At 39.1% G+C, this 27,776-nt stretch overlaps 1 protein-coding gene across 2 annotated transcripts in view; it reads left to right on the top strand.

The window, feature by feature from the left end:
* piezo1 (piezo type mechanosensitive ion channel component 1 (Er blood group)) overlaps positions 1-27,776 on the top strand; it is a 199,556-nt gene that overhangs the window by 55,224 nt on the left and 116,556 nt on the right. Inside the window, exons 4-8 of one of the 2 annotated variants that reach the window (XM_061911143.1) lie at positions 3,379-3,520; positions 6,829-7,033; positions 16,403-16,616; positions 18,839-19,007; positions 24,982-25,086. In XM_061911143.1, the coding sequence (XP_061767127.1) occupies positions 3,379-3,520; positions 6,829-7,033; positions 16,403-16,616; positions 18,839-19,007; positions 24,982-25,086 (835 nt within the window). The remainder of the gene's footprint in view (positions 1-3,378; positions 3,521-6,828; positions 7,034-16,402; positions 16,617-18,838; positions 19,008-24,981; positions 25,087-27,776) is intronic. The other variant, XM_061911144.1, reaches the window with a different exon arrangement.

The raw sequence follows: 27,776 nt of genomic DNA, 5'->3' as shown, positions 1-27,776 counted from the left end.
TTGGTGATGTCACAAATCGGATTTAATGTACTTAAACTGCTTTGCCCATGTCCAACATTTTTATTTTAATTAGGAGCATTTCTAGTCCGCACGATTACTTGCCCAAGATACGACCCGAAGAACGATAATGCTTCGTTATGGGTTGTATTATCCAACAAAGGACACTATCCAAACCTCCAGTCTCATCTGAAGAAGGAAAAAGTGACTACCCGTATTTTTTGGCGTATAAATCGCTCCAGAGTATAAATCGCACCTGCCGAAAATGCATAATAAAGAAGGAAAAAAACATATATAAGTCGCACTGGAGTGTTCAGCTTCCTCAATAACATGACATGCTGTCACAGTTATGGACTTAATATGGATTTAGCCATATTAAGGCAGCACTTTTCATGCTTTCCGACCTTACAGGACCAAGGTTCTTGAATCCAGTTTTTAATCCAGGGACGAGAACAAGAAACATAGACAGACATAGCAATTTAATGATGACCATAGTATTCTTAAATTGATTTTAATTAATCGTTTGATGGATTAACGTATTGACTATCAGGCCTTGGCAGCGTTAGGCCTATTTTAAAATTTTCTTAAGCTACCCTACAAAATTAGGTGGGAATTTTTTGGGGTATTTTTGTTTTACAAAAAAATTTGAAAACATCAATATAAATATGCAGGAGTATGAGTTTAAACAAATAATATAACCTGTAATTATTCATCATGATTATAAACAATTAGAAGACACCTCGTCAGCGCTTATTATCCAATTCAATCCGTTCCATCAACAACGCCCACATTACTATACTGAAATACCAGTCCACATTTTCACTGTTACCTTAGCAAGGTCGAGTCCGACCGCAGAAGTAAACTCAAACTATTCATCCATCCATCCATCCATTTCCTACCGCTTGTCCCGTTCACACACTAGGGTCAATTTAGTGTTGCCAATCAAACATGCTTCAATTGTAGTCGTTTCAGTATGGCACATTTGTGGCAATTTCAAGAATTTTGTGCAGTCAAAGTCAACAATTTCTGAACCACGGAGATTATTATGAAAGAAGATGGCCTCCTGCAGTTTGGGTGACATTTGCCTCAATGTCTGCTCTGAAGAGCATGTTGATTAGTGTGAGTTCCCAAAACATTATTTTCGCCTGTTTCTACTAATTTGTCAACTACTTATTTTATATCTGTCCATTTCGGTGAATAATAAACAGCAATAATAGATATCATAAGCGTCATTATTCGCCATTATGTGACCGGACTGAAGTCTCATCATAACACTACCTGATTGATTTGTTATATAAAATTCGTAATGATAATGTCTATAATATTGCTGACAGAAAAATAACTTCCACACTGTACGATAAGCAAAGCACACAACTACAGCTTTGCAATATAATTGTGCTACTTGAACTTAAGTGTTGTAGTTAATTAGCCTTAGTGTTTTTTAAGAGTAGTGTTTTGAGAACTCTGAAGACTGGATGCCCTGACAAACTCATAGTCCAAAAGGTGGAATTCTATGGGTGTTTTTTTTTTATCTTCATTTTGATCATTTTCTCCATAAATGGTAACTTATTGTGATGGTCCATATCACCCATCCCTACTGGCCAAGTGTGGTCTGTGTGCCTTGAATTTGACACCTGTGGTCTAAATGCCTTAAATTACCATTACAGTAATAACTGGATAGATAGATAGTACTTTATTGATTCCTTCAGGTGAGTTCCTTCAGGAAAATTAAAAACTAACAATATATTTAGTAATTGCTGTGTAATTCCAATACAGTAACAAGAAGTTGTCAGCAAAAAATCTTGCAAGTGCAAAAATTCTGAATCAAAGACGTTGTGCAGAGACAACATATATTTATTTGGGTGGACATCCAGCCTCCGTTTCCCAGGCAAGAAAATTTTCTTTCCACCAGAATCTCCTCCGTGTTGAGGTCAACTCTGCAGTGCTGTGCAAGTTGGTTTACACTGCTAGCATCTGTGCGACGTTTCCCTGTTTGCCAGTTGCCTGCTAGCTTTTCCATGCAACAACACTGTCCTTATGTGTTTGGGCCATCTCATGCTTACTTAGGATGATTGAAACTTTCTTACACTTCCACTTTCAACCATTTAGATTAATTCAGTGTTGTGTAATTCTAATAGAGTGCCAAAAACTTGTGAGCGAAAAGATCTTGCACGTGCAAAACATTTTTGCATCACAGGAAATGCCTGGGGGCTAAGCCGCCCTGTTCTTCAACCCCTTCAAAGTCAACATTTCCTGAACCACGGAGAAGATTATAAAATAAGATATCCCCTGCTATCAGCTGAATCCTACAATTGTACATTTTTTAATGCCTTGAATCACATTAATTGTGTTTTAATGCCATGTAAGGCCTTAAATTTTGCTTAATACTTTTAATGTTTTTTAATGTCCCGCGGAAACCCTGATAATGACTGAGAGAAAATCTGGTTGCAGAAAATCATGCAACTTTTCTCTCACTACAATTGAACCCAAATTTAGTCGTACAGTGACATTCGTCGAACGAGACGATTGGTTTCAGACATCTTCAAGTTGTTTTCTGACTGTCGCTTCAGGATGCGCCGTTTTTGTGAGAGGTCTTATTTTACGTGGCTCACCTTCAACAGCGTCTTCTCCCCTTCATCTTTGTTTTAACGGTGCAGCAAGCAAGGACAGGAGTTAAAGAAGTGTCAAAAGATGGAGCTAACTTTTTTAATGTCTTTCAGACTTCAGTTAAATCAATAATAGAGCAGCATTATGGGTGGCTCACTAGTGCAACAACAACGCCGGAAATGTGTCCTGTGAAAAACCGTCCGACCGGTACTCTCTAATGACTAAAGTTCCGTGGGTGAATTATGTAAACTCTTTTAATTTTCCTGAAGGAACTCTCCTGAAGGAATCAATAAGATACTATTTATCCATCTATCTATCTATCTATCTGTCTATCCATCTATCTATCTATCTATCTATCTATCTATCTATCTATCTATCTATCTATCTATCTATCTACACCAGTAGTTTTTAGCGCTTCCATAGCGAGTCTGCTGACACATATAAGTTAGAATTTAACGCTACTTTATATTAGAAATGGCAACAGTGAAGGATGAATGCCTCATAACAAGAATAAAGAGAAAAAGAAGAAGCTTGTCAACTATGGTGTTGGCACGGACTACAATGGACGCGTGAAAATTTTCAGGACTTATGCAGATCGTAAATACATATCAGCAGGTACCAGAAGGTAAGAAACTCATGTTACATGCTAACATCAGACAGATAGTCCAAGGGGTGTCGACATAAGCAGGTCCCATTGTACATTGATATTTAATTTCATAAACATTGAACTGAAACCATTGAGTATACTATATGAATGTGTTTTCTGTACTGTAGGCTTTCATTGGAGGATCCTTGGAATATCTTGCGCCTTTTATGTCCAGACCTGGTGGTGTGTGTGGTCGCTTTGTTAACCATTATCCTGTGCAGAAAACTTGTCACAAACAGAGTAATGCTGGCTGCGCCTAATATTACAACAGTAAGTTTATGTAATGTTTTTATCATCGAGTAGCTGAGCTTTTCTAGGATTCTAATGTGATCGCTTATCGACTGCTACTTCAGGGTGTTCATGTGCACGTACGGGTCAGCAGGGATCGAGACAATAAAAGCTACACTGATACAAACTTGCCTCGCTTAACAGTATTGCAATTGCTTTCTCTACAATTACATTTGACAAACGGTCATAACAGAAAGCAATAGAAAGATTCTTAAAGTCAATAAAAAAGGTGGCCAAGATAGCAACACAAATACATATTACACAAAATAGCCATAAAACTGTTAGAGAATACAAATAAAAACAAACATAAACCAGACACAATTACAGTTGTAAATCAGATCAATATACCACAATCATTATCAGGGTTCAGAAGACAATTACAGTTGTAAATCAGATCAATATATCACAATCATTATCAGCGTTCAGAAGATTTTATATGGCAGTGGTTCTCAAATGGGGGTACGCGTACCCCTGGGGGTACCTGAAGGTATGCCAAGGGGTACGTGGGATTTTTTTAAAATATTCTAAAAATAGCAACAATTCAAAAATCCTTCATAAATATATTTATTGAATAATACTTCAACAAAATATGAATGTAAGTTCATAAACTGTGAAAAGAAATGCAACAGAGCAATATTCAGTGTTGACAGCTAGATTTTTTTGTGGACATGTTCCATAAATATTGATGTTAAAGATTTCTTTTTTTGTAAATAAATGTTTAGAATTAAGTTGATGAATCCAGATGGATCTCTATTACAATCCCCAAAGAGGGCACTTTAAGTTGATGATTACTTCTATGTGTAGAAATATTTATTTATAATTGAATCACTTGTTTATTTTATAACAAGTTTTTAGTTATTTTTATAGATTTTTTTCCAAATAGTTCAAGAAAGACCACTACAAATTAGCAATATTTCTGCACTGTTATACAATTTAATAAATCAGAAACCGATGACATAGTGCTGTATTTTACTTCTTTATCTCTTTTTTTTTCAACCAAAAATGATTTGCTCTGATTAGAGGGTACTTGAATTAAAAAAATGTTCGCAGGGGGTACATCACTGAAAAAAGGTTGAGAACCACTGGTATATGGTATTCAAATACAATAATTATAGTTTTAAACTGTCCCATATTTGGCAGCTAAGCCAATTTAGAGGGATCCTTACTTTTTTGGGAATGTTACCTATCGTTCACAATCAGAGAGACAGGAACATAATTTTTTTTCCCCCCAATTTTAAAGATGATTAAAAAAACGCTTGAGCGATGCAGGAAATCGGAATCACCGTTGTAGCCTTCAAACCCCTTTAAAACAATTTCAAAACCCTCCATCAGCGTTTTATATACACACTGCAAGTCTATATATAATGTAGTAACAGACACGCTCATAACAATATGTATATATGTACAATTACTGTATTTTGATCATTTTAATAATTTCTGGGGCTTATTTATTCCGCGCATTTATTTCTGTTTCCACAACAGCGCACGTCGGACTTCTGGCAACATGTGTGTTCCTACTTCCGGAATCAAACACGAGTCTGTGTTCTAATTATGGCAGACTTGGTAACAGACAACAAAGACGACTATTTTTGGACAAATAATGATTCACAACCTTATTTTTTTGAAGCTGAATATACTGCTGCTTATAGAAGTGAGCACGAAGGAAGAGTGAGACGATGGAGCAGACGGAAGCTGGGAGAGTAGGATGAAAGCGATTTTCACCCTATAAATATGGAACTTGGAGAAACGTTATTTCGACATAAATGGATTGTTTACCTAAAATCAACAGGAAACATCCGCGACCAGCTAGGCCAGACGAACAACTGTCCATCAAGTGAATCATTTTAATAACCATTATGATTCGCGCAGCATGCAAAGTGTGTCAGTACAACTACAGGACATACACTGTCTGGCTAGCTCAGCTGTGTACAAACAAAACATGAAATGTAGCTAATACTTTACAGATACTTTAATATGATTGTTCATGTTTTTCAGTCCAATTTGGTGTTGTATTGATGTGTTGTGCATTACAAACTCAAACATGTTTTGTGTTGTTGTAGAAGCTAGCTTATCTCTTGCTGGAGGTAGCTTTTACGGGTAATACCGAAGTACGCCAATGTGTTACTACGATAGAAAAATAGTTCCTCTGTGTTTGCTCTGACAATAACAATGTCGCGACAGCTTGGTTATTATACAGGTTATGTAACATAAATAACATATTGTTGATGGTTTTTGAATGCATTTTAAAGTGATTTAGAGGTAGAATTGATTGCTACCATTAGCTGCCTTGCTGTAGCCACCTAGAATGAGCTGATTTGTATGTTAGACTGCAAAAAAAACAAAAAACTTTTGTCTTCTTGTCTCAAAATGATTGTAAATGATAGGCAAAATTTCCCCCCCAAAAAGTGCAGTTCCCCTTTAAGATAACTCTGTAGTTTACACAAGGATGAGGGTGCAAATATTTTCAAAGCAGTTTCACCAGAGATAGTCCTAGTCCGTGTAATGAGGTATATAATTTGACCCTTGATTAAAGTAATACCTCTGGTGATGACTTTTGGAACTAATAAGGAACTCAAGTAAGAAGGCAAATTATACAGAATGGCCTTATAAAGAAAAATATACCAGTGTTCCAACCTACTGGGAAGTCTACTACAGTTTGTCTTGTAAGTAATGTAATGTCCGACAGGCGTAGGCAAAGCCTGATGCTCTTTTTAGATTTTATTGCTGACCTTAACGCGCCAACAGCATCCCTCATAACACAGCCACAGCGTTAGAATTTAGCCACAACTACAAGACAGCACTTACTCATGATGCACTAATGAGGGTTACACTGAGCAAGGTTGCATTCACAAACCCCCGGAATTATGAGCATCAGCACTACAACACAAAATTTGTTTTATATGTTCAGTATTGCCTCAATAATTATTTGTTTTTTAATGTATAAATTATTTTTGAAAGTACTTCTTAGTTTTCATTAAATGTATATATTTGAAGTTTTTACATTTAAGTTTATTATTTTTTATTTTATTGTTTACAACAATTGGCAGGTTTTCTATTTTCAAGTACGGGTTCAGACACGGTTTTTGAAATACTGATTTGGTACAAATATTGACTAAAATGGATACAATGCTCATCACAAGTGACCATATAGGAGACCGTTTCTCAGACAATGGGATGTTTGCCCGTATGTGCTGAGTTAGGTTAAAATATGAGGCTACAGATGAGACTAACCAAATTTTTAATCATACAGACAAGACAATATTAAACCGCATTTTGCTCGTCCCTCTCAGATAGATGATGATGCAACAGAAGATGAAGATGAAAAAGAAGACTCAGAGGATGAGGATGAAGTTGGGTCATTTCATGGTGACCACACTCAGGAGTTTTCAACTACATCCTTAGCCAAGCAGCTGGCTGAGCGTCTAAAAGCTGAAGTCCGTAAAGTGCTGCTGGACCTGGGAAGAATTTTAGCCGTTAGCCTGCTTGCTTTGGCAGGTAAGACCTGCATAAGACATCATACTTGTAACAAAATGCTAACCCAGGGGTGTCCATACTTTTTATAATGTCCAAATATTTGTGAATATACAAACCCCGTTTCCATATGAGTTGGGAAATTGTGTTAGATGTAAATATAAACAGAATACAATGATTTGCAAATCATTTTCAACCCATATTCAATTGAATGCAGTACAAAGACAAGATATTTGATGTTCAAACTCATAAACTTTTTTTTTTTTTGCAAATAATCATTAACTTTAGAATTTGATGCCAGCTACACGTGACAAAGAAGTTGGGAAAGGTGGCAATAAATACTGATAAAGTTGAGGAATGCTCATGAAACACTTATATGGAACATCCCACAGGTGTGCAGGCTAATTGGGAACAGTTGGGTGCCATGATTGGGTATAAAAGCAGCTTTCATGAAATGCTAAGTAATTCACAAACAAGGATGTGGTGAGGGTCACAACTTTGTATGCAAATTGTCGAACAGTTATAGAACAACATTTCTCAACGAGCTATTGCAAAGATTTTTGGGATTTTACCATCGACGGTCCGTAAAATCATCAAAAAGTTCAGATAATCTGGAGAAATCACTGCACGTAAGCGATGATATTACGGACTTCTGATCCCTCAGGCGGTACTGAATCAAAAACTGACATCGGTGTTTAAGGATATCACCACATGGGTTCAGGAACACTTCATAAAACCACTACAGTTGGTCGCTACATCTGTAAGTGCAAGTTAAAACTGTACTATGCAAAGCCAAACCCATTTATCAACAATATCCTGAAACGCCGCCAGCTTGGCTAGGCCTGAGCTCACCTAAGATGGACTGATGCAAAGTGGAAAGGTGTTCTATGGTCTGACGAGTCCACATTTGAAATTATATTTGGAAGCAGAGGACGTGCTGTCCTCCAGAACAAAGAGGAAAATAACCATTCGGATTGTTATAGGCGCAAAGTTCAAAAGCCAGCATCTGTGATGGTATGGGTTGTGTTAGTGCCCAAGGCATGGGTAACTTACACATCTGTGAAGGCACCATTAATGCTGAAAGGTCCATACAGGTTTTGGAGCAACATATGTTGTCATCCAAGCAACATTATCATGGACGCCCCTGCTTATTTCTGCAAGCTAAGTGTTACAACAACAGGGCTTTGTAAAAAAAAAAAAGAGTGCGGGTACTTTCCTGGCCCGCCTGCAGTCCAGACCTGTCTCCCATCAAAAATGTGTGGCGCATTATGAAGCGTAAAATACAACAGCGGAGACCCCGGACTGTTGAACGACTGAAGCTCTACATAAAACAAGAATGGGAAAGAATTCCACTTTCAAAGCTTCAACAATTAGTTTTCTTCAGTTCCCAAATGTTTATTGAGTGTTGTTAAGAGAAAAGGTGATGTAACACAGTGGTGAACATGCCCTTCCCCAACTACTTTGGCACGTGTTGCAGCCATGAAATTCCAAGTTAATTATTATTTGCAAGAAAAAAATAAAGTTTATGAGCTTGAACATCAAATATCTTGTCTTTCTAGTGCGTTCAATTGAATATGGGTTGAAAAGGATGTGCAAATCATTGTATTTCGTTTATATTTACATCTAACACAATTATATATATATATATATATATATATAATATGTGTGTGTGTATATATATATATATGTGTCTGTGTATATATGTACGTGTATATGTATGTATGTATGAATGTATATATGTACTGTTTGTATGTATGATTGGATATACATATAAATGTATGTATAATTAGATATACATACTGTATATATGTATGTATAATTAGATAAAGCATTTGAATAAATGTAGATCATCTAAATCACTACACTAACTGTAGAAATGAATGACACACAAACACAGCTGTCCACTTCAGTGGTGTAGACTTTACTGAACCAACTGCGCATGCTCCGAACATACATACACAACTACGGATGCCCATAGGGGACCTCCACTACACTTCCCCTTCTCAGGTGTACAACAAGGAAGGAACAATCATTGCAATGTCTTTATAAATAAGCATCACCATTTATAATGAATCAACCTAACACCCTATAGCAGACTTGCAATCAAACAGTAATTGCCTTTTTAGGTTTCAACATTACTTAAGGTGCGTTTTGTTGTGTCCGGTCCTTTCACGAGACATCATCTGGCTTTAAATGCTGGAGCATCTCTTGCTTTTGGTGTCTGGGTTACCTGCTCTCTGATTGGTGTTCCTGGTGTTGCTTTCCTCTCTTTTCTGTGTTCATTTTGTGGGGTTGGTGGCTCTTGTGGAGCCGACTGTGGCTGTGGCTGGAGCTGTGGCTCAGGCAGCTCAGGTGAGCCCTCCTTCTCCTCACCTCTTCTGCCCCAGTGTCGACCACATATTGAGCGTGTGGCGTGTCAGCCTTCCTGATCACAGTAGCTGTTTGTTTTGAGGGAGATATCCATGCCATGCTGAATTTCCCCTAGGGACCAATAAAGTACTTTCTATTCTATTCTAGAAACCTTCTCACATCTGCTACATTTTGTGGAGTAGGCATGTCTGTGATTGCTCTGACTTTCTCAGGGTCTGGTGCAATGCCCTCGCCTCTGATTTTTTTTGTCCCACAAACACTAACTCTGGCTGTGCGAATGCACATTTTTCTGGAGAGCACCGCTGTCAGCCTCATATCATGCTGTTCCCGGTCCACTCCACAAACCAATATGTCATCAGCATGACAAACAACCCCTGTCAGTCCTTCTAAGAACTGCGACATTCCGCATTGAATGTGTTCGGGCCCTGAGCTGATCACAAATGGTAGTTCATAGAAACAAAAGTGGCCACAGGGGGTTACAAATTTTGTAAGTTCTCAGCTTTCTTCTGCCAAGGGAATCTGTCAAAAAACAGACCGGGCATCCAGCTTGGTAAATACCTTTGCTGCGCCTAACTGTGCCAGTGACTGCTCTACTGATGGCAATATGTGCCTCAATGTGTCTGGTCAGATCCACGCAGAGTCTGATTTTCCCATTAGGTTTAACTACAGGCACCGTGCCTGTACACCACGCTGTTGGCCTTTCCACCCTCAAAATGACCCCCATGTTTTCCATCCTCTCTAACTCTTCCTTTACTTTCTCTGTCAGAGGAATCGGCACCCTGCGTAGTGTAGGAAGTGCATAGGGCCTCGCATACTCCTACAATCGAATGCTGTAGTCCCTGTCGAGCCTACCCAGACCAGCAAACACTCTGGGAAACCTGTTTTTAAATGTTTCCCCTGGATCCTCTACTTCATCTACTCGCTCCACCGGCCGCAGGGTCTCTACGGCTGGCAGGCCCAGTAGGGGTCTGATCAATGTGTCAACCACGAACATGGGCTGGGGGACTGTTCCATTTTTACTCTTAAAGTGACATGTTACCTGCCCAGCGACTTGTAGTAGTGTTATTGGGGCCATGTAGTCTCTTGGTTGATTGCATCAAGGGGCCATCTCTGCTGTATGTGGGGATCACAGTGACTGCTGCACCTGTGTCCATTTTGAAGGAGATTACCTCTCCATTAAGTCCAATGTCTGTGTGCCACCCTGAGTTTTGCCATTTTACCTCCCCCATAAAGAGGGTATCCTGTTGTATTTTGTCTGGTACTTCATGCACAGGCTGCATGGAACGACACACAGCGGCAAAATGTCCTTGTTTGCGGCACTTCCTGCATTCCGCATTGTTGGCTGGGCGCTCATTCCAATTACGGGGGCCCCTTCCACATTTCTGACATTTCTCTGAACTACTTACAGTCTCCGTTTGTCTCGATCTCGCCTGGCCGTACTGTTTGTGTCCCTGCAGTTCCTGTCTTCTGAATGGACGTGAGATAGCATCAACCTCTCTCTTCTCTTCTGCCTGTGGAGACTCACCCCGCATCATAGCATGTTGCTGTTTAACCGCCTCTGACTGTTTAACCTGGCTTAAGGCTTTTTGTAGGTTTAAATCAGCATGAAATCGTAGTTTTTCTGACAAAGCGATATTCCTTATCCCTACTACTATGCGGTCATGTATTAACTCCTCCTGAAGCACTCCAAAGTTACAGTGTTCAGCCTGTTTATGTATTGCCGTTATAAAACTGTCTGCAGACTCACCGGGCTCCTGTTTCCGTACATTAAACTGCGTGCGCTCGAATAGGACATTGTCTCCCAACAAAATAATCACCAAAACGTTTTATCACCGCAGCATTGTTCTGTTTCTGATCCGAGGTCTATTGACAAGCACCACAATGTCCTCCACATCCTCTCCCATGAAGTACATAAGCGTGTTGACCCGGAGGACTCTGGAATTTGTAAAAATCTCTTGTGGATGTACTACCAGTCTGTGGTTGCCAGTGTTCTGTACTACATCGTAGTATGCTGGGGGGGCTGTACATCTGAGAAGGACAGCTGCAGACTGAAGAAACTGATCAGGCGAGCCGGTTCTAGGATTGGAATAAAACTGGACTCACTGGTGACGGTGGCCGAGAAGAGGACTGTGGGAAAAACTAGTGAGCATCCTGGATGATGCCAGTCACCCTCTGCATACCGTTATCAGTAGCCACAGGAGACTGTTCGGTGCTAGACTGCTTCATCCCAAGTGCAGGACTAATAGACTAAAAAGCTCCCCTGTCCCACATGCCATTAGACTGTACAACTCCTCTCTGGAGGGGGTGGCTAGTTTCTCTTGTTATATTCTTATTTTACTGTTATATTTGTATTCTCATTGTTGCTTTTTATTTTTATTCTTATTCTAATAGTTTTCTATTTTATTTCCATTTATACCCCCATTATTTAATTTTTACTTTTTAAATTCGATCTCAATTCTGTACACTGCTGCTGGAATTTAAATTTTCCTGAGGGAGCTCTCCTTAAGGAATCAATAAAGTACTATTTATCCATCTATCTTTTGCTCTATCTCGGCCATTTTTTCCCGTCTCCGCAGTCAAACTTTTCTGCCAGGCTAACTTGAAAGTTGTCTCCTTGCCTTCACTCATTCATAGCTAACTTGGGAACTAACTTCACTCGTACTAATAAAACAAAAAAAACACCTTTTGTCATCGGTATGCCTTTGTGTCTTCTCTGACACATTTAACTTGGCGCGGTTGTTTTGATGTTTTTGACACAATGTAGAAATCAGTGACACACACACACACGGCTGTCCACTTCAGTGGTGTAGACTCTACTGAATCAACTGCGCATGCTCCGAACATACATACACAACTACGGATGCCCATAAGGGACATCCACTACAATAACTACTAGGGCTGTGAATCTTTGGGTGTCCCACGATTCGATTCAATATCGATTCTTGGGGTCACGATTCGATAATATATCGATTTTTTTCGATTCGATTCTCGATTAAAAAACGATATGTTTACGATTCAAAACGATTCTGTATTCATTCAATACATAGGATTTCAGCAGGATCTACCCCAGTCTGCTGACATGCTAGCAGAGTAGTAGATTTTTGTAAAAAGCTTTTACAATTTTAAAGGACAATGTTTTATCAACTGATTGCAATAATGAAAATTTGTTTTAACTATTAAACGAACCAAAAATATGACTTATTTTATCTTTGTCAAAATATTGGACACATTATGTTGTCAAGCTTACGAGATGCGATGCAAGTGTAAGCCACTGTGACACTTTTTTTTAATTTTTATGAATATCTAATGATAATGTCAATGAGGGATTTTTAATCACTGCTATGCTGAAATTATAACTAATATTGATACTGTTGTTGATAATATTAATTTTTGTTTCACTACTTTTGGTTTGTTCTGTGTCGTGTTTGTGTCTCCTCTCAATTGCTCTGTTTATTGCAGTTCTGAGTGTTGCTGGGTCAGGTTTGGTTTTGGAATTAGATTCCATTGTTATAGTATTGCTGTTTAGTGGTTTGTTGGATTGATTAAAAAAAAAAAAAAATCGATTTTTAAAAATTTGAATCGATTCTGAATCGCACAACATAAACGATTCGATTCGTATTCAAATCAATTTTTTCCCACACCCCTACTAACTACATAACTGTATAAAGAAAGTTACAGTAGATTGTAGTAACAATTTTAAGACAACTCAGTGTGCTCAACTGTGAGTGTGTGTGTGTGGTGATAAAGTTGATTAGTGTTCGCAATGATTTAAGTCTGCATATTAATTTAACACTAAATTTAAGAGGGAAGTTTGCCAAACATGAGTATGTAAAACACTTTACAACCCACAATAAAGCCGAATTTTTGTGGGTAATCACCATTACACTCTGTCATACAGGCCTACACACATACTTAACATAACTATGATCGTTTGTACATACTGCCAATCAATCAATCAATCAATCAATGTTTACTTATATAGCCCTAAATCACTGGTGTCTCAAAGGGCTGCACAAACCACTACGACATCCTCGGTAGGCCCACATAAGGGCAAGGAAAACTCACACCCAGTGGGACGTCGGTGACAATGATGACTATGAGAACCTTGGAGAGGAGGAAAGCAATGGATGTCGAGTGGGTCTAACATGATACTGTGAAAGTTCAATCCATAATGGATCCTGTGAAAGTTCAATCCATAATGGATCCAACACAGTCGCAAGAGTCCAGTCCAAAGCGGGTCCAACACAGCAGCGAGAGTCCCGTTCACAGCGGAGCCAGCAGGAAAACATCCCAAGCGGAGGCGGATCAGCAGCGCAGAGATGTCCCCAGCCGATACACAGGCGAGCAGTACATGGCCACCGGATCGGACCGGACCCCCTCCACAAGGGAGAGTGGGACATAGGAGAAAAAGAAAAGAAACGGCAGATCAACTGGTCTAAAAAGGGAGTCTATTTAAAGGCCAGAGTATACAAATGAGTTTTAAGGTGAGACTTAAATGCTTCTACTGTGGTGGCATCTTGAACTGTTACCGGGAGGGCATTCCAGAGTACTGGAGCCCGAAATGAAAACGCTCTATAGCCCGCAGACTTTTTTTGGGCTTTGGGAATCACTAATAAGCCGGAGTCCTTTGAACGCAGATTTCTTGCCAGGACATATGGTACAATACAATAGGTAAGATAGGATGGAGCTAGACCGTGTAGTATTTTATACGTAAGTAGTAAAACCTTAAAGTCACATCTTAAGTGCACAGGAAGCCAGTGCAGGTGAGCCAGTACAGGCGTAATGTGATCAAACTTTCTTGTTCTTGTCAAAAGTCTAGCAGCCGCATTTTGTACCAACTGTAATCTTTTAATGCTAGACATGGGGAGACCCGAAAATAATACGTTGCAGTAATCGAGACGAGACGTAACAAACGCATGGATAATGATCTCAGCGTCTTTAGTGGACAGAATGGAGCGAATTTTAGCGATATTGCGGAGATGAAAGAAGGCCGTTTTAGTAACGCTTTTAATGTGTGCCTCAAAGGAGAGAGTTGGGTCAAAGATAACACCCAGATTCTTTACCGTGTCGCCTTGTTTAATTGTTTGGTTGTCAAATGTTAGAGTTGTATCATTAAATAGAGGTCGGTGTCTAGCAGGACCGATTATCAGCATTTCCGTTTTTTTAGCGGACATCCATTGTTTAATTTCACTAAGACACGCCTCCAGCTGACTACAATCCGGCGTGTTGGTCAGCTTTAGGGGCATGTAGAGTTGGGTGTCATCAGCATAACAGTGAAAGCTAATAAAAGATGTAGGATTTAAATCATTTTGCATTATACCCATCATGCTCTGTAGTACAAATGGATGGTTGCTTTGTAATTTTGCATGCATTGTGTTTGGTGCTTATTTTTTACAATATCCACATAATTTGTGGGCAGGTGAATTGTGTGGCCTGTTTATGTATACTTGATGTGTTGTTGTTTTTTATTTAATTGTGCCTTGGGTGGGAAAGGTTGTTTGGATTGCTAAATATAAATTGATGCAATGCCCCATTACTTTATCACACACTGTCAATGACTATCAGTACCCACAGTGGCCTGAAGAGGAGGATACATGTGTAGTGGAATAACTTTTTTACTATTAAAAAAACTCGTCAACCCTCCTGATTTTCCCGGGAGACTCCCGAAGTTCAGTACCCCTCCCGAATTTCTCCCGATTTCCCCCTGGACAATAATATTGGGGACGGGCCGTAAAAGCACTGCCTTTGGCGTTCTCTACATGTCCCCACGTCCGCTTTTCCTCCATACAAACAGCGTGCCGGCTCATACACACACACACAAGTGTATGCAAGGCATACTTGGTCAACAGCCATACAGGTCACACTGAGGGTGGCCGTATAAACAACTTTAACACTGTTACAAATATACGCCACACAGTGAACCCACAGCAAACAAGAATGACAAACACATTTCGGGAGAACATCCGCACCGTAACACAACATAAACACAATTGAACAAATATCCAGAAGCCCTTGCATCACTAACTCTTCCGGGACGCTACAATATACACCCCCGCTACCACCAAACCCCGCCCCAACTCAAACTCCCCCCCGAAAAGAGGCATTCAATTTGTATTTTTATTTTATTTGATATGCCATTGATATTTTTTAATTATTATTATTTTAAACTCGATTTTACATGTCCCTATAAAGTTATATAAGCCTTGTTTGGTCAATATTCAATGCAAAACTTGTTTGGGTCCCTATTAAAGGATTAATTTGTTCAACCTCGGCCCGCGGCTTCGTTCAGTTTTAAATTTTGGCCCGCTCTGTATTTGAGTTTGACACCCCTGATGTTGAGCATTCACCTCTTCCAGGAGCCTGGCAAGGACTTCAAAATCATTTTTGGTTTGTTCTGATTGACGTCTTTCCGTCACATTAGACCCAACATGGACAATGAACCGAGTTACCGAAAAAGGAAAGGCTAGACCGTTAGCAATGTTGATCACTTTAGATCCTGAGTAGCAGTGAGTAAAAAAAACTGTTATTCCGAGTTAAGCTATCTCTCACAATCACAATAGTGAGGGAGAAGAGTGGAGATGGCCGACTCAAAGCACGTCGGAGCGACAGAACGCCTGGACACTTCATCCCGGACTTGCTTCAGGCATGGGCAGGCAGCCGAGCCGTGGGTGGAGGGACAAGCCTCAGCAGAGCAAATCCAAGACGTTTGACCGGTGCTAATGATTTTTAATGGTTGGAAAAGAAAGTTATTTCGATCTCGAGCTATAAGTTAATGCCAGCGAGTATGACCAGATGTTTATTGTCGAATCTTCTGGTTATCACTGTGGCATTCACTATGTCAGCTGATGGCGGGGAGGCTAGTAACTCAAATGTATGCAATTTAAAGAATAACAAAAAGCAAAAAGACAGCTCATATTAAAAAAAAATACAAGTTGAGGTAACACTGTATCTAAAAGGAAAAGGTTGACAGGAAGCTGATAAGAAGTGACTTGTTTTTAATTACCTGCTTTCTGTTTTCTGTAGGAATCACATTGCCTTCCGCTTTCTCAGCTGTCTACTTCCTGCTTTTTATTGGAGTCAGCACATGGTGGTCATGTCACTTTCCAATTAGTCAACTGGGTTTCAATGCTCTGTGTGTGATGGTGGGCTTCTTCACTGCTGGCCACATTGTTTGTCTGTACCTGTACCAGTGTCTCTTGGCCCAGGCTCTTTTCCCCCCAAACAGCCTGTGGGCGAGGTAAGAGTTCTATTTGTGTTCTATTGACAACTTAATGAGAGGAAAATCTTGGTTTACTTCCACTTTCCTTTGATCAACTTGTTCAATCTAATCCACTTTATTTATATAGCACATTTAAAAAAACAATAACAGTTAAAACAGACATTTAGAAGCAGGATAAAACTAATGAGAGTCTATTGTAAAACGAAATATTTAATTAAAAAGACAATAAATACATAAAAGATAAGAAAATAGACTAAGATCACACAAAGCTCATGCTGGTTTAAAATAAAATATGTTTTAAGATGTGATTTAAAACTTATTAAAAAGGTAGAAGGTCGGAAAATCGTTCGAGAGTCACAGCAGAAAATGCAAGATCCCCTCCGTATTTTAACTGGGTTTTTATGTTGTAGGGCTAATCCATCAAAAGATCTAAATAAATCACATTTTTAAATGGATTCTAAAATGAACTTGGATTCTAAAATGGGGGTAATATGCTCATGTTTTTTTGTGCCAGTTAAAATGCGAGCAGTAGCATTTTGGACTCTCTGCAATCGAGCGAGTGAGGCCGGGTTCATTCCAACATTGAGTGAGTTGCAATAGTCCAAATATGATTAAATAAAATCACAATTTAATGTTAAAAGATAAAACTGATTCCATTGTTTAATTGTTCAAAGCAAAATCCTTTCCAACATCAGCATACCTGGATATAGTGTCTGGTATGTACTTTGGTTTTAAGATTACGATTCAGTTAATTTTTGGTATAACGAATAATACAGGGTGCACAAAGAATATTTCTTCTCTGCCCTAGTGCGCATGCTAGCTAAGGAGTATACGAGTGCTCTTAGTGGCCAACATGTTTATGCCGTGTCTATATTTAATGCAAGTGCTGCATCATTATTCTGACAAAATTCCTCAAGAATTATACAGTGAGACGCTGTAATACTCTGAGTCACATATTAGATCATGCTAACGACGCTAGCTTGATTAGAAGTATGCATTAAAACACTACTATCAAACATGTGATAGTAGCTAAATCTATACTGTAAAACTTACAAGCGTTGCTGGGATTGGTGAATGAAGAAACGATACAAATAGAAATGCTATGGATGACGAAGAAGACAAAATGGCTCTTGTACTTCCAGTTCATGGCACTAATCAGAATTAAATACTGTAAACGTTTTACTCGCAGCACCAACAGAGAGCAAATTCGTCTAAATGATGGCGCCATAGCACAAACAGTAACATACCTTTTCATGAGAACTATTTGTTGAATACAAAAAATATGGCTGTTAGCTAATGCATCAATTAGCAGCACCATTTAAGCCTCAGGGTCAAAAGCGTAGGAAAAAAAATTGTGGCGTCTAGTCGGGAAAATACAGTAATATTGAAGGGAGAAGTCCGCTCCTTTGGTCGTTCGCATTCTGGAAATGTGGACCTTAGAACAGGGGTTCTCAAATGGGGTTACGCGTACCCCTGGGGGTACTTGAAGGTATGCCAAGGGGTACGTGAGATTTTTTTAAAATATTCTAAAAATAGCAACAATTCAAAAATCCTTTATAAATATATTTATTGAATAATACTTCAACAAAATATAAATTTAAGTTCATAAACTGTGAAAAGAAATGCAAGAATGCAATATTCAGTGTTAACAGCTAGATTTTTTGTGGACATGTTCCATAAATATTGATGTTAAAGATTCAATTTTTTGTGAATAAATGTTTAGAATTAAGTTCATGAATCCAGATGGATCTCTATTACAATCCCCAAAGAGGGCACTTTAAGTTGATGATTACTTCCCTGTGTAGAAATATTTATTTATAATTGAATCACTTGTTTATGTTTCAACAAGTTTTTAATTATTTTTATATCTTCTTTTCCAAATAGTTCAAGAAAGACCACTACAATTGAGCAATATTTTGCCATATTTTACAATTTAATAAATCAGAAACTGATCACATAGTGCTGTATTTTACTTCATCTCTTTTTTTTTTAACCAAAAATGGTTTGCTGTGATTAGGGGGTACTTGAATTAAAAACATTTTCACAGGGGGTACATCACTGAAAAAAGGTTGAGAACCACTGCCCTGGAACAATTTAGTTGAATAGCCCTGCTATAGAGCTATAGAGTATTTAGAGTAACCCTCTCGTTTGCATCAGATGGTCATTTGTTGTATTTGTTTTTACAAATAATTAATCTGCTTCTTCCAAACCCTCTCCTCCTTTTTTTTGTTCCTGCCAAGACTCTTTGGTCTAAAGGACATTATCAAACCAGGGAACTGCTCTTCACTCTATGATTTCAACCTTAATACTGAATACGACTGGCCAGTTTATGTCAACCCAGGAATACTCTTCCTTCTCTACATTACCTCAGCAACTGTTTTGAAGACAGGTCATGGAACACCTCACCAGGTATTTTGCTTTGCATGGCTGGCTGAAAGATATAATGAATATAGAGATCTGTTTTTAACCATTACACCTGTAAATCTATCACTCTTTAAATGTTAAAGGAGTGTGTAAATATTATTAACCACAGTAGTAACATGTTTTGGTGAACCAACCTATCCAGTTAGTCTTAAAGGCCTACTGAAATGAGATTTTCTTATTTAAACGGGAATAGCAGGTCCATTCTGTGTCATACTTTATCATTTCGCGATATTGCCATATTTTTGCTGAAAGGATTTAGTAGAGAACATCGACAAACTTTTGGTCACTAATAGAAAAGCCCTGCCTTTACCGGAAGTATGTGCGCGTGACGTCACGAGTTGCAGGGCTCCACACATATTCACATTGTTTTTAATTGGAGCCACCAGCAGTAAGAGCAATTCGGACCGAGAAAGCGACAATTTCCCCATTAATTTGAGCGAGGATGAAAGATTTGTGAATTAGGATATTGAAAGTGAAGGACTACAAAAAACATTTTAAATAAAAAAAAAGCGATGGCTCCGTGCGGCGGCAAAGTAAGTGTTTCAGATGTAATTAGACACATTTACTAGGATAATTCTGGAAGATCCCTCATCTGCTGAATTTTTTAATTGTGTTTTAGTGAGATTTTAAAGATTGTAAAAGATTGTAAAGACCTCAAGGTCGGATGGCTGCGGTGAACACTAAGTGTCTCAGAGAGAAGCCGATGAACCAAGCTCACAGCTGCCGCTGCTGCAGGACAACAAATAATTCAATGATTTCTCCGGTAAGATATATATCACAATTTCCCCATTCAAAAAACATGCTGGTTGATGTAGAGAAAACATGTTCGCTTGACCGCTCCGCTTCACAACAAACAAAGAAACATCGGCTGTGTCTCGGTGCTAAAGACAGCTGCAATCCACCGCTTTCCACCAACAGCATTGTTTTTTATAGTCTCCATTATTAAATGAACAAATTGCAAAAGATTCAGCAACACAGATGTCCAAAATACTGTGTAATTATGCGGTTAAAGCAGACGACTTTTAGCCGTAACTGGTGCCGAGCTAATATTTCCTGACAGTCAGTGACGTCACACGTACGTGTCATCATTCCGCGACGTTTTCAACAAGAAACTTGCGGGAAATTTAAAATTGCAATTTGGTAAACTAAAAAGGCCGTATCGGCATGTGTTGCAATGTTAATATTTCATCATTGATATATAAACTATCAGACTGCGTGGTCGGTAGTAGTGGGTTTCAGTAGGCCTTTAAACCTCTTTTTATACACAAATTTCATCGATGATATGGCAGATAAGCCAGTTTTTGTTTTGTTTTTTTACACAATAAAATGGAAGATATTTTGAATTTACACTTTGAGAAATCATCCAAAATTCAGACTATTTCAATGTGTGACAACGTCAGCGGGTTTTTAGTGTGACATACATACGGGCTTAGTTACATCAATATGAGCTAAAAGAGTGTACGATGTAATGCTTAAAACTCAATGGAAAGTTAGCCTTCTCTTGGCAAAGGTTGCCAATGGCCCTATTAATATGTCTATGTATTTGATTTGACATAATTTAGTCTTTTTGCTGTCCAATGTGCTTTACGTTGTTGTTAATAAAATACGGCCTAACCTGCTTATCTCGATGTCCTTTGGACTGGCTGACTAACGTTGTCATAAATGTTTTTTATAAATGAAGGTATGTGTTGTTTTTCTTTTTTACGTTTTCATCAATTCTTATGTTTCTGCATGATATTATTGCAACATACGCAAAATCGGCATGTCCGTGCATGTTTTTTTTTTTTTTGTCTGCTGCTTCCAAACAGTGCAAGAGGGTTCACTCTGCATCTCCGTCAGCACCAGGTTGTATAGCTGTATTAAATAAACAGAGTAAACCGTCTTGTCAGTCATCCACTCTGTCTTTTCGGGTAATGGTGGGGCCGCTTCCATACACAGAGAAGTGCAGCTTTGTCATGTAAACATAATGTCACATAGTAAATAGGATCCAGTGTTCTGGCGAAACATGCTTCCCATTGGAAGCCATGCATCCCCTGCATTTGCATATGGATCCAAGGAATGCTGAAATGTAAAATAGCGCAGTAAAGGACTCCTTCACACGATTACACTCATTACACTAAATAACTATTTAGGGCCCAAGCAGCAGAGCAAGCATCGCAGGTGCGATACAAGGAACCGCAAGGGCCCTACTGTATCTGCTCTGTTTAAGGGCCCGAGCAATGGAGCAAGCTGTGTTTTTTTCTTCTATGCATTAGGACGGCTTTTTGAGGCCCTTAACATGCATTAAATGTTCCCATATTTTGCAGGCACGTCTGGTATGGCGAATAATTTAATATTTGTGGGGTTCCAAAAAGGAAATTTCTAAATTGGCTCTCTAGCGCCACCTTTAAAACTAGAACAATTTAGCCCCTCCTACCAGTTTCACCTATCAACACAAAATTGGCAGAAGTCCATCATAACAGGACGCACATAAAAATCTCAGGAACTCATACCTGAAAACAAACATCATTGTTTTGGTCTTCCATTTTTTGATTAAATAAATGATAAATGATAAATGGGTTGTACTTGTATAGCGCTTTTCTACCTTCAAGGTACTCAAAGCGCTTTGACACTACTTCCACATTTACCCATTCACACACACATTCACACACTGATGGATGGAGCTGCCATGCAAGGCGCCAACCAGCACCCATCAGGAGCAAGGGTGAAGTGTCTTGCTCAGGACACAACGGACGTGACGAGGTTGGTACTAGGTGGGAATTGAACCAGGGACGCTCGGGTTGCGCACGGCCACTCTCCCCACTGCGCCACGCCGTCCCTAAAAAAAGGAGTCGTACTTTAACTAACAACCACTTTTGCCAAATAAGTCCCGGTTGGAATTACAGATACCACACATATAGGCGATGATAAATTGAGAATGAATTTTTCCTACGCAATAAGATGTGGCGGTTTGGCACAGAACATTGGCTTGTTAGACTTTGGCCAATTTTCAACGGGAAAATCCATCCATCCATCCATTTTCTACCGCTTATTCCCTTTCGGGGTCGCGGGGGGCGCTGGCGCCTATCTCAGCTACAAAAAGGGTCATAATTTTAGAAACTCCTCCTAGAGCAGTGGTTCCTAACTTGGGTTCGATCGAACCCTAGCGGTTCGGCGAGTTGGCCTAAGTGGTTCGGCGGAGCCTCTGCTACAGATGTCAAGACACACCCGACTCACCATGTAAATAAAAACTTCTCCCTATCGGCGTACTATGGATACGGCAACAGCAGAAGTCACACTGATTTGCAGGTGTCATTTCTTGGGAGTTCACGCACTGTGTTCATGCACAGTTCATTTTGTGCACCAGTAAAAAAACATCTAACTTTGTATCTAATTTGAAAAATTTTATTTTTTATTTTTCACTAAAAAAGGTTTCGGTGAATGTGTATATGACACTGGTGGGGTTCGGTACCTCCAACAAGGTTAAGAACCACTGTCCTAGAGACTTTGTCTTGATGAGTCGTGGTTAAAATTACAGATACTACACATAGAGGTGATGATAAATTGCAAACAAATTTTAACTATGCCATAATATGTGGGCGTGGCATGGGCCAAACATTGCTCCGATGATTTGCTACAAATCACGAAACGTCAATAACTCAGCTCCATAAATTCAGATCTTGATCTTATTTGGTAGGAATGATGATGACCACACCCTGAAATGCCTTAGCTGCAAAAACTGCCCCACGCCATCACTAATCCCTCATTTCTGCTCGTCATCTGATCAAAGACAAATACTGAACTGATGGGTGACGATAAATTGAGAAAAATATTTTGCAAATGACAAGATGGGGGCATGGCATGCCGCCTAACTGTGACCTGATGGTTTACCACAAAAAGTGAATAACTCAGCTCCACAAGTTCAGATCTTGACCGTAATTGCTGCAAGTGATAATGAAGACACCGTTAAGTGCTATGTGGGTCAGTACTTATTTGTAGCCTTTCGTTAGGTGCGAAGCCTGGTGGCAAATGCCGCTCTCAGCCATCTCCATTCAAACCGGTATTACATCACCATATATGATCAGACACAGATATTAATCTGTTAGGCGATGATAAATTGTGAATACATATTATCCAAGATATATTACAATATGTTGATATTATCCAATATTATCCACCTTTAGTAACGATTGTACTCACGTGAAACATTACTTCTATACGCAATTACATTTCCACATTCCTTGGATTCATTAGCATGTGCACAGCATGGAGTGCATGTCTCACCAGAACATCGGTTATGCCCCAAAATATAATCACATGTTACTTGTCCCATTTCTGACATTTCCTGGAAGTTCCTAGTAAGTGGCCTAGTGGTTAGAGTGCCCGCCCTGAGATCAATAGGTTGTGAGTTCAAACCCCGGCCAAGTCATGCCAATGACTATAAAAATGGGACCGATTACCTCTCTGTTTGATACTCAGTATCAAGGGTTGGAATTGAGGGTTAAATCACCAAAAATGATTCCCGGGCGTGGCACCGCTGCCGCCCACTGCTCCCCTCAACTCCCAGGGGGTGAACAAGGGGATGGGTCAAATGCAGAGGACAATTTTCACAACACCTAGTGTGTGTGTGACAATCATTGGTACTTTAACTTAACTTCAATCAAAATCTGCATAGCCCAATACCTTTTTGAGTTATGTAGCTAATTAACTAACAAGGGACAGACAGACATACCCCAACAAAAAAAACATGACCTCCTGGTGGAGGGATAAAGCTATCATATACGTGGTATTCGTATGGTGGCTAACAATCTAAAAAAAGATATGTACAAATATAATGTAGAATACGGTTTCTTTCTTTTATTTTTAATCTTATTCAACCTGAACAGGAAGCCACTGTGCAATTGGTAATGCTATGTAACTAGACAGTGGTTATGGTTTGGCTTAGCGATTATGAGGAAGTTGACAATAAATGTATATACTTGTATAGCGCTTTTCTACCTTAAAGGCACTCAATGTGCTTTGACACTATTTCCACATTCACCCATTCACACACTGATGGCAGGCCATGCAAGGCGCTAACCACGACCCATCAGGAGTAAGGGTGAACTGTCTTGCTCAAGGTCACAACGGTAGCGACTAGGGTGGTAGAAGCCTGGGATCGAACCAGGAATCCTCAGGTTGCCTTCCCTCTGTACTATAATAGTCGACAAATACTGAATCATTTTCATAGATATATCGTTATGAATATCGACCTTGTCTGTCGACATCGACTCTTTGTGGATCTTTTTGATAATAATAACACTGTGGACCTGGATTTAATGTGTTGTTTGACACAGACTGGGTTGGCGATTTAAGACGGTTCCACTACTCTTGCACTATAACTTGTGTTGTCTAAAAAAAAATGTTGTACTCCCTTTTAAATTATTTTTGATATTGAGCAGAATATAAGAATAAAAACACATTTCCACAGAAAAGTTTCAAAACCAAGTCACTCATGTTGATTCAATCTATTTCTGCCTAATGCAAGATAATTCCAGAATGCCACCCAGAAATGTATGGTTCATGTACAGTTTCAAAAGTAAGTCAGAATATACGAGCCAACTTCTAGGTTGACCCGGACTGGACTAGCAAACCCTGAAAGTTGAATGGTGGAATGATAACAGGAAATCATTTTAATAAAATCACATACATGTCACATACAGGTAAACATTTCACAGAGGACGTTTATTCCTAAATGCTACATCAGATTAGCATCAAGTCTTGGAATACAATTGTAAATCTCATATGTCTAACAGTTAAATGACCTTTTATGGAAAGAAAGGTAACAAGCGCTGCACATATTAATTTTGGATGTTCTTTTTTTTTTTTAAATAGATGTTTACAGTTCTTTTACATATTGCCTCGTTTAAACATGTATTAAAAATTTGAGCGGAGGCTGGGTCGATTTTAAGTTTTAAATTAATCCCCATTTTCTTTATAGAAAGAGGAGAACCAGAAGCCCAAACATGCAAACGAGCTGGAAGAGGAGATGGTCGAGTTAAGATCATGGAATCAAAAGACGGACAACTGTTCAAATGACACACAGGTAGTGTGTTGTGTGTCGTGTTTTAAACAATTCGCTATTGTATTGTGTTGTCATTGGACTCTAAAACTCCACAAAATTAAATATTACAGTGTAATAATGTGGGAACCATGAAAAGAGCATTTTTTCATTTGTAGCCGAGTTGCACGTGTAGTATGGAGTTCTTCTTGACCTTTGAATCTATTAATGATGTAGTTAAGGCTTTCGGCAATAATATTTGTTCTCATTGGAAAAATATGCCTACTCTTGTCTGATTATTGAAAAAGGTAAATTGAATTTCTATGGATATATTTATTTATTTGGGTTTCTCAGGGCATTCAATCGATCGCAACTGGACTGTTTGGTTTGTCTGAGAAGATGTTTTGCCTCGCATCTAAGGATGCTTCGTCGGTTCATGCTCATAAATTTAGATTGGTCATATCAAATCTAGTGGCTGGTGCCAAAAAAAAACTTTATTTATGCTCCATTGCCAGGAGGGTGTGTCTGGATAAGGATAATTCCGCCCGATCATAGTGAGAAAAATAACTTTTGAAATGCAAACAGGCAATCCTACTGTCATTGCCAATGACAGTCATTGAGCTGAATTTCCCCTCGCAAGCATTGAAATATTGTGTGGCAGAGCGATCGTTGTGGATCGACCACTATCAGCCTGAATATTTTGAATCACCCTTGTTAGCATTCCAATCAGTTGTAAAAAAAATGGCACAAAAGAGCATCTGTGACCAGAATGCTTCTAACTCCTGTTACTCGTTCGAGGCTAAATTGCAGAGTCTTTTAGGAATGGTTGAAAGGACAGTGTCGTATCTGGGACTTTGGGCCAAACAGATGAGCATTTGAGGGAAGCCCTCAAAACCTCTGGTTACCCCAACTGGTTGTTTATGAAAACAAGAACAAAGTGGATGAAGAGGGAAAATGTGACAGACACAAAAATATTGTCATTCCATATATATCAGGTCTATCAATCAATCAATCAATGTTTATTTATATAGCCGCAAATCACAAATGTCTCAAAGGACTGCACAAATCATTACGACTACGACATCCTCGGAAGAACCCACAATCTGAGAAACTCAGAATATTTTTTAACTAACACAACATCGCAGTACACTTCAAACCTGGCAACACCCTGACTCGTGCATACTAAAGACCGGACACCAAACCCACAAAAATAATCAGGTGTATGCTATCCCTATCCAACTGGCAGCCTACGGGCCACATTTGCCCCACCAAAGCTTTTCATTTGGCATGCCGAACACCACCCAAATAGGCTTGATGAAACAATTTAAAGGAGAAATGCTCATGTGTGCAATACTCCCACCATCAAAAGAAATTGTGAGAATTTGACTTTTAACAACGATTGGACAACAAAGTATGAATATTGTGCTCCGAGCAAGTACTTGAGTCATTGTTTCCTGCCGGACATTTTAAGCGACGGACCAGCAACAAGGGTGGAAATCCATGTATAAGCTTTATCCCAAAACTTGGTCAAATCTTCGTCAAAAGATTTTGTTTAATTTGTCTTGTATTGAAATTGCTTACTTTGTGATGTCTTTTTGTATTTGCTGTCATGTTAGTTATCTGAAAGTAACTGGCGATTAAAGCTTGTTTAATGCATGTATCGCAAAATTGGACCAGTAGAGAGCAATAACGCTACACTGTAGGTTTAATTGTGTGCAATGTGGATGTTGTTTTGCTTCTGCGTACACATCTGTAGTATATTATGTGAATGTATTAACAACATTAAACTTTCTGTTTTGTTTATGTAAAATACAAAATGGACTCCATATTTGGTAATGTTTATTGTATGTTTATTTTCAATCTAACAAGCCTAAATGAAGGATAAAGAAGGAACATCAAGCCTCCACAACCTCTGGAGCTTCTGTTTCTTTATTCTCTTTACTAGCAGCAAACGCGTAGCAAGGGCAGAAATATATATTTATTGACAGTTCAATGTGAAAGCTGATGTGTTCACTTTATTATTAAGTAAACAGTCTCAAAGGAACATAACCTGTAGAGGCACTCTCTGATGAAACATTCAAATTTTGATGCTCAGCCCCTGAGCCCTTTGGCTCCTGAAACTGCAGTCCTCTTAATGATGATGTTGAATAGCCATGCTTTATGCTATCCAGTGTAATGATGAATGCACTGATTACTATAATGGGGAAACAAAACAACCAACCATCCACTAAGTCGATGTATGGCACAGCATAGACAGGCAAACTCTTCTGGTCAAGACTCAGCTGTCTACCTGCACCTAAAGGAAAAACACCACTCCTTTGAGAACAAAACTGTACAGACTCTGGACAGAGAGGACAGATGGTACCCTGAATAGAGGAGGTGGTCTGTGACACCACCTATCTCCCACATACAACACTGTCCTTTCAACCATTCCTAAAATACTTTGCAATTTAGCCTCCAACAAATTACAGAATTTAGAAGCAATCTGGTTTCAGATTTTCCAGTGTGCCATTTGTTTACAACTGATTGGAATGCTAACGTGGGTGATCCTGAAATTTTTGGCGGTTAGTGGTCGATCAACAGCGATTGTTCTGCCACATTATACCTCAATGCTGATGAGGGGAAATTACACTTCAACGACTGTCGTTGGCATTGATACTAGGATTGGTTGTTTGCATTCCAACAGTTGTTTATCTCACATTGATAGAAAAAAACATCCTTGCAATGGAGTATAA

This window comes from Nerophis ophidion, linkage group LG09 (genome assembly GCF_033978795.1).
Source record: "Nerophis ophidion isolate RoL-2023_Sa linkage group LG09, RoL_Noph_v1.0, whole genome shotgun sequence".
NCBI classification, from domain to species: Eukaryota; Metazoa; Chordata; class Actinopteri; order Syngnathiformes; family Syngnathidae; genus Nerophis; species Nerophis ophidion.
The sequence above is the reverse complement of the archived record's forward strand: the minus strand, read 5'-3'. Positions and strand labels throughout refer to the sequence as shown.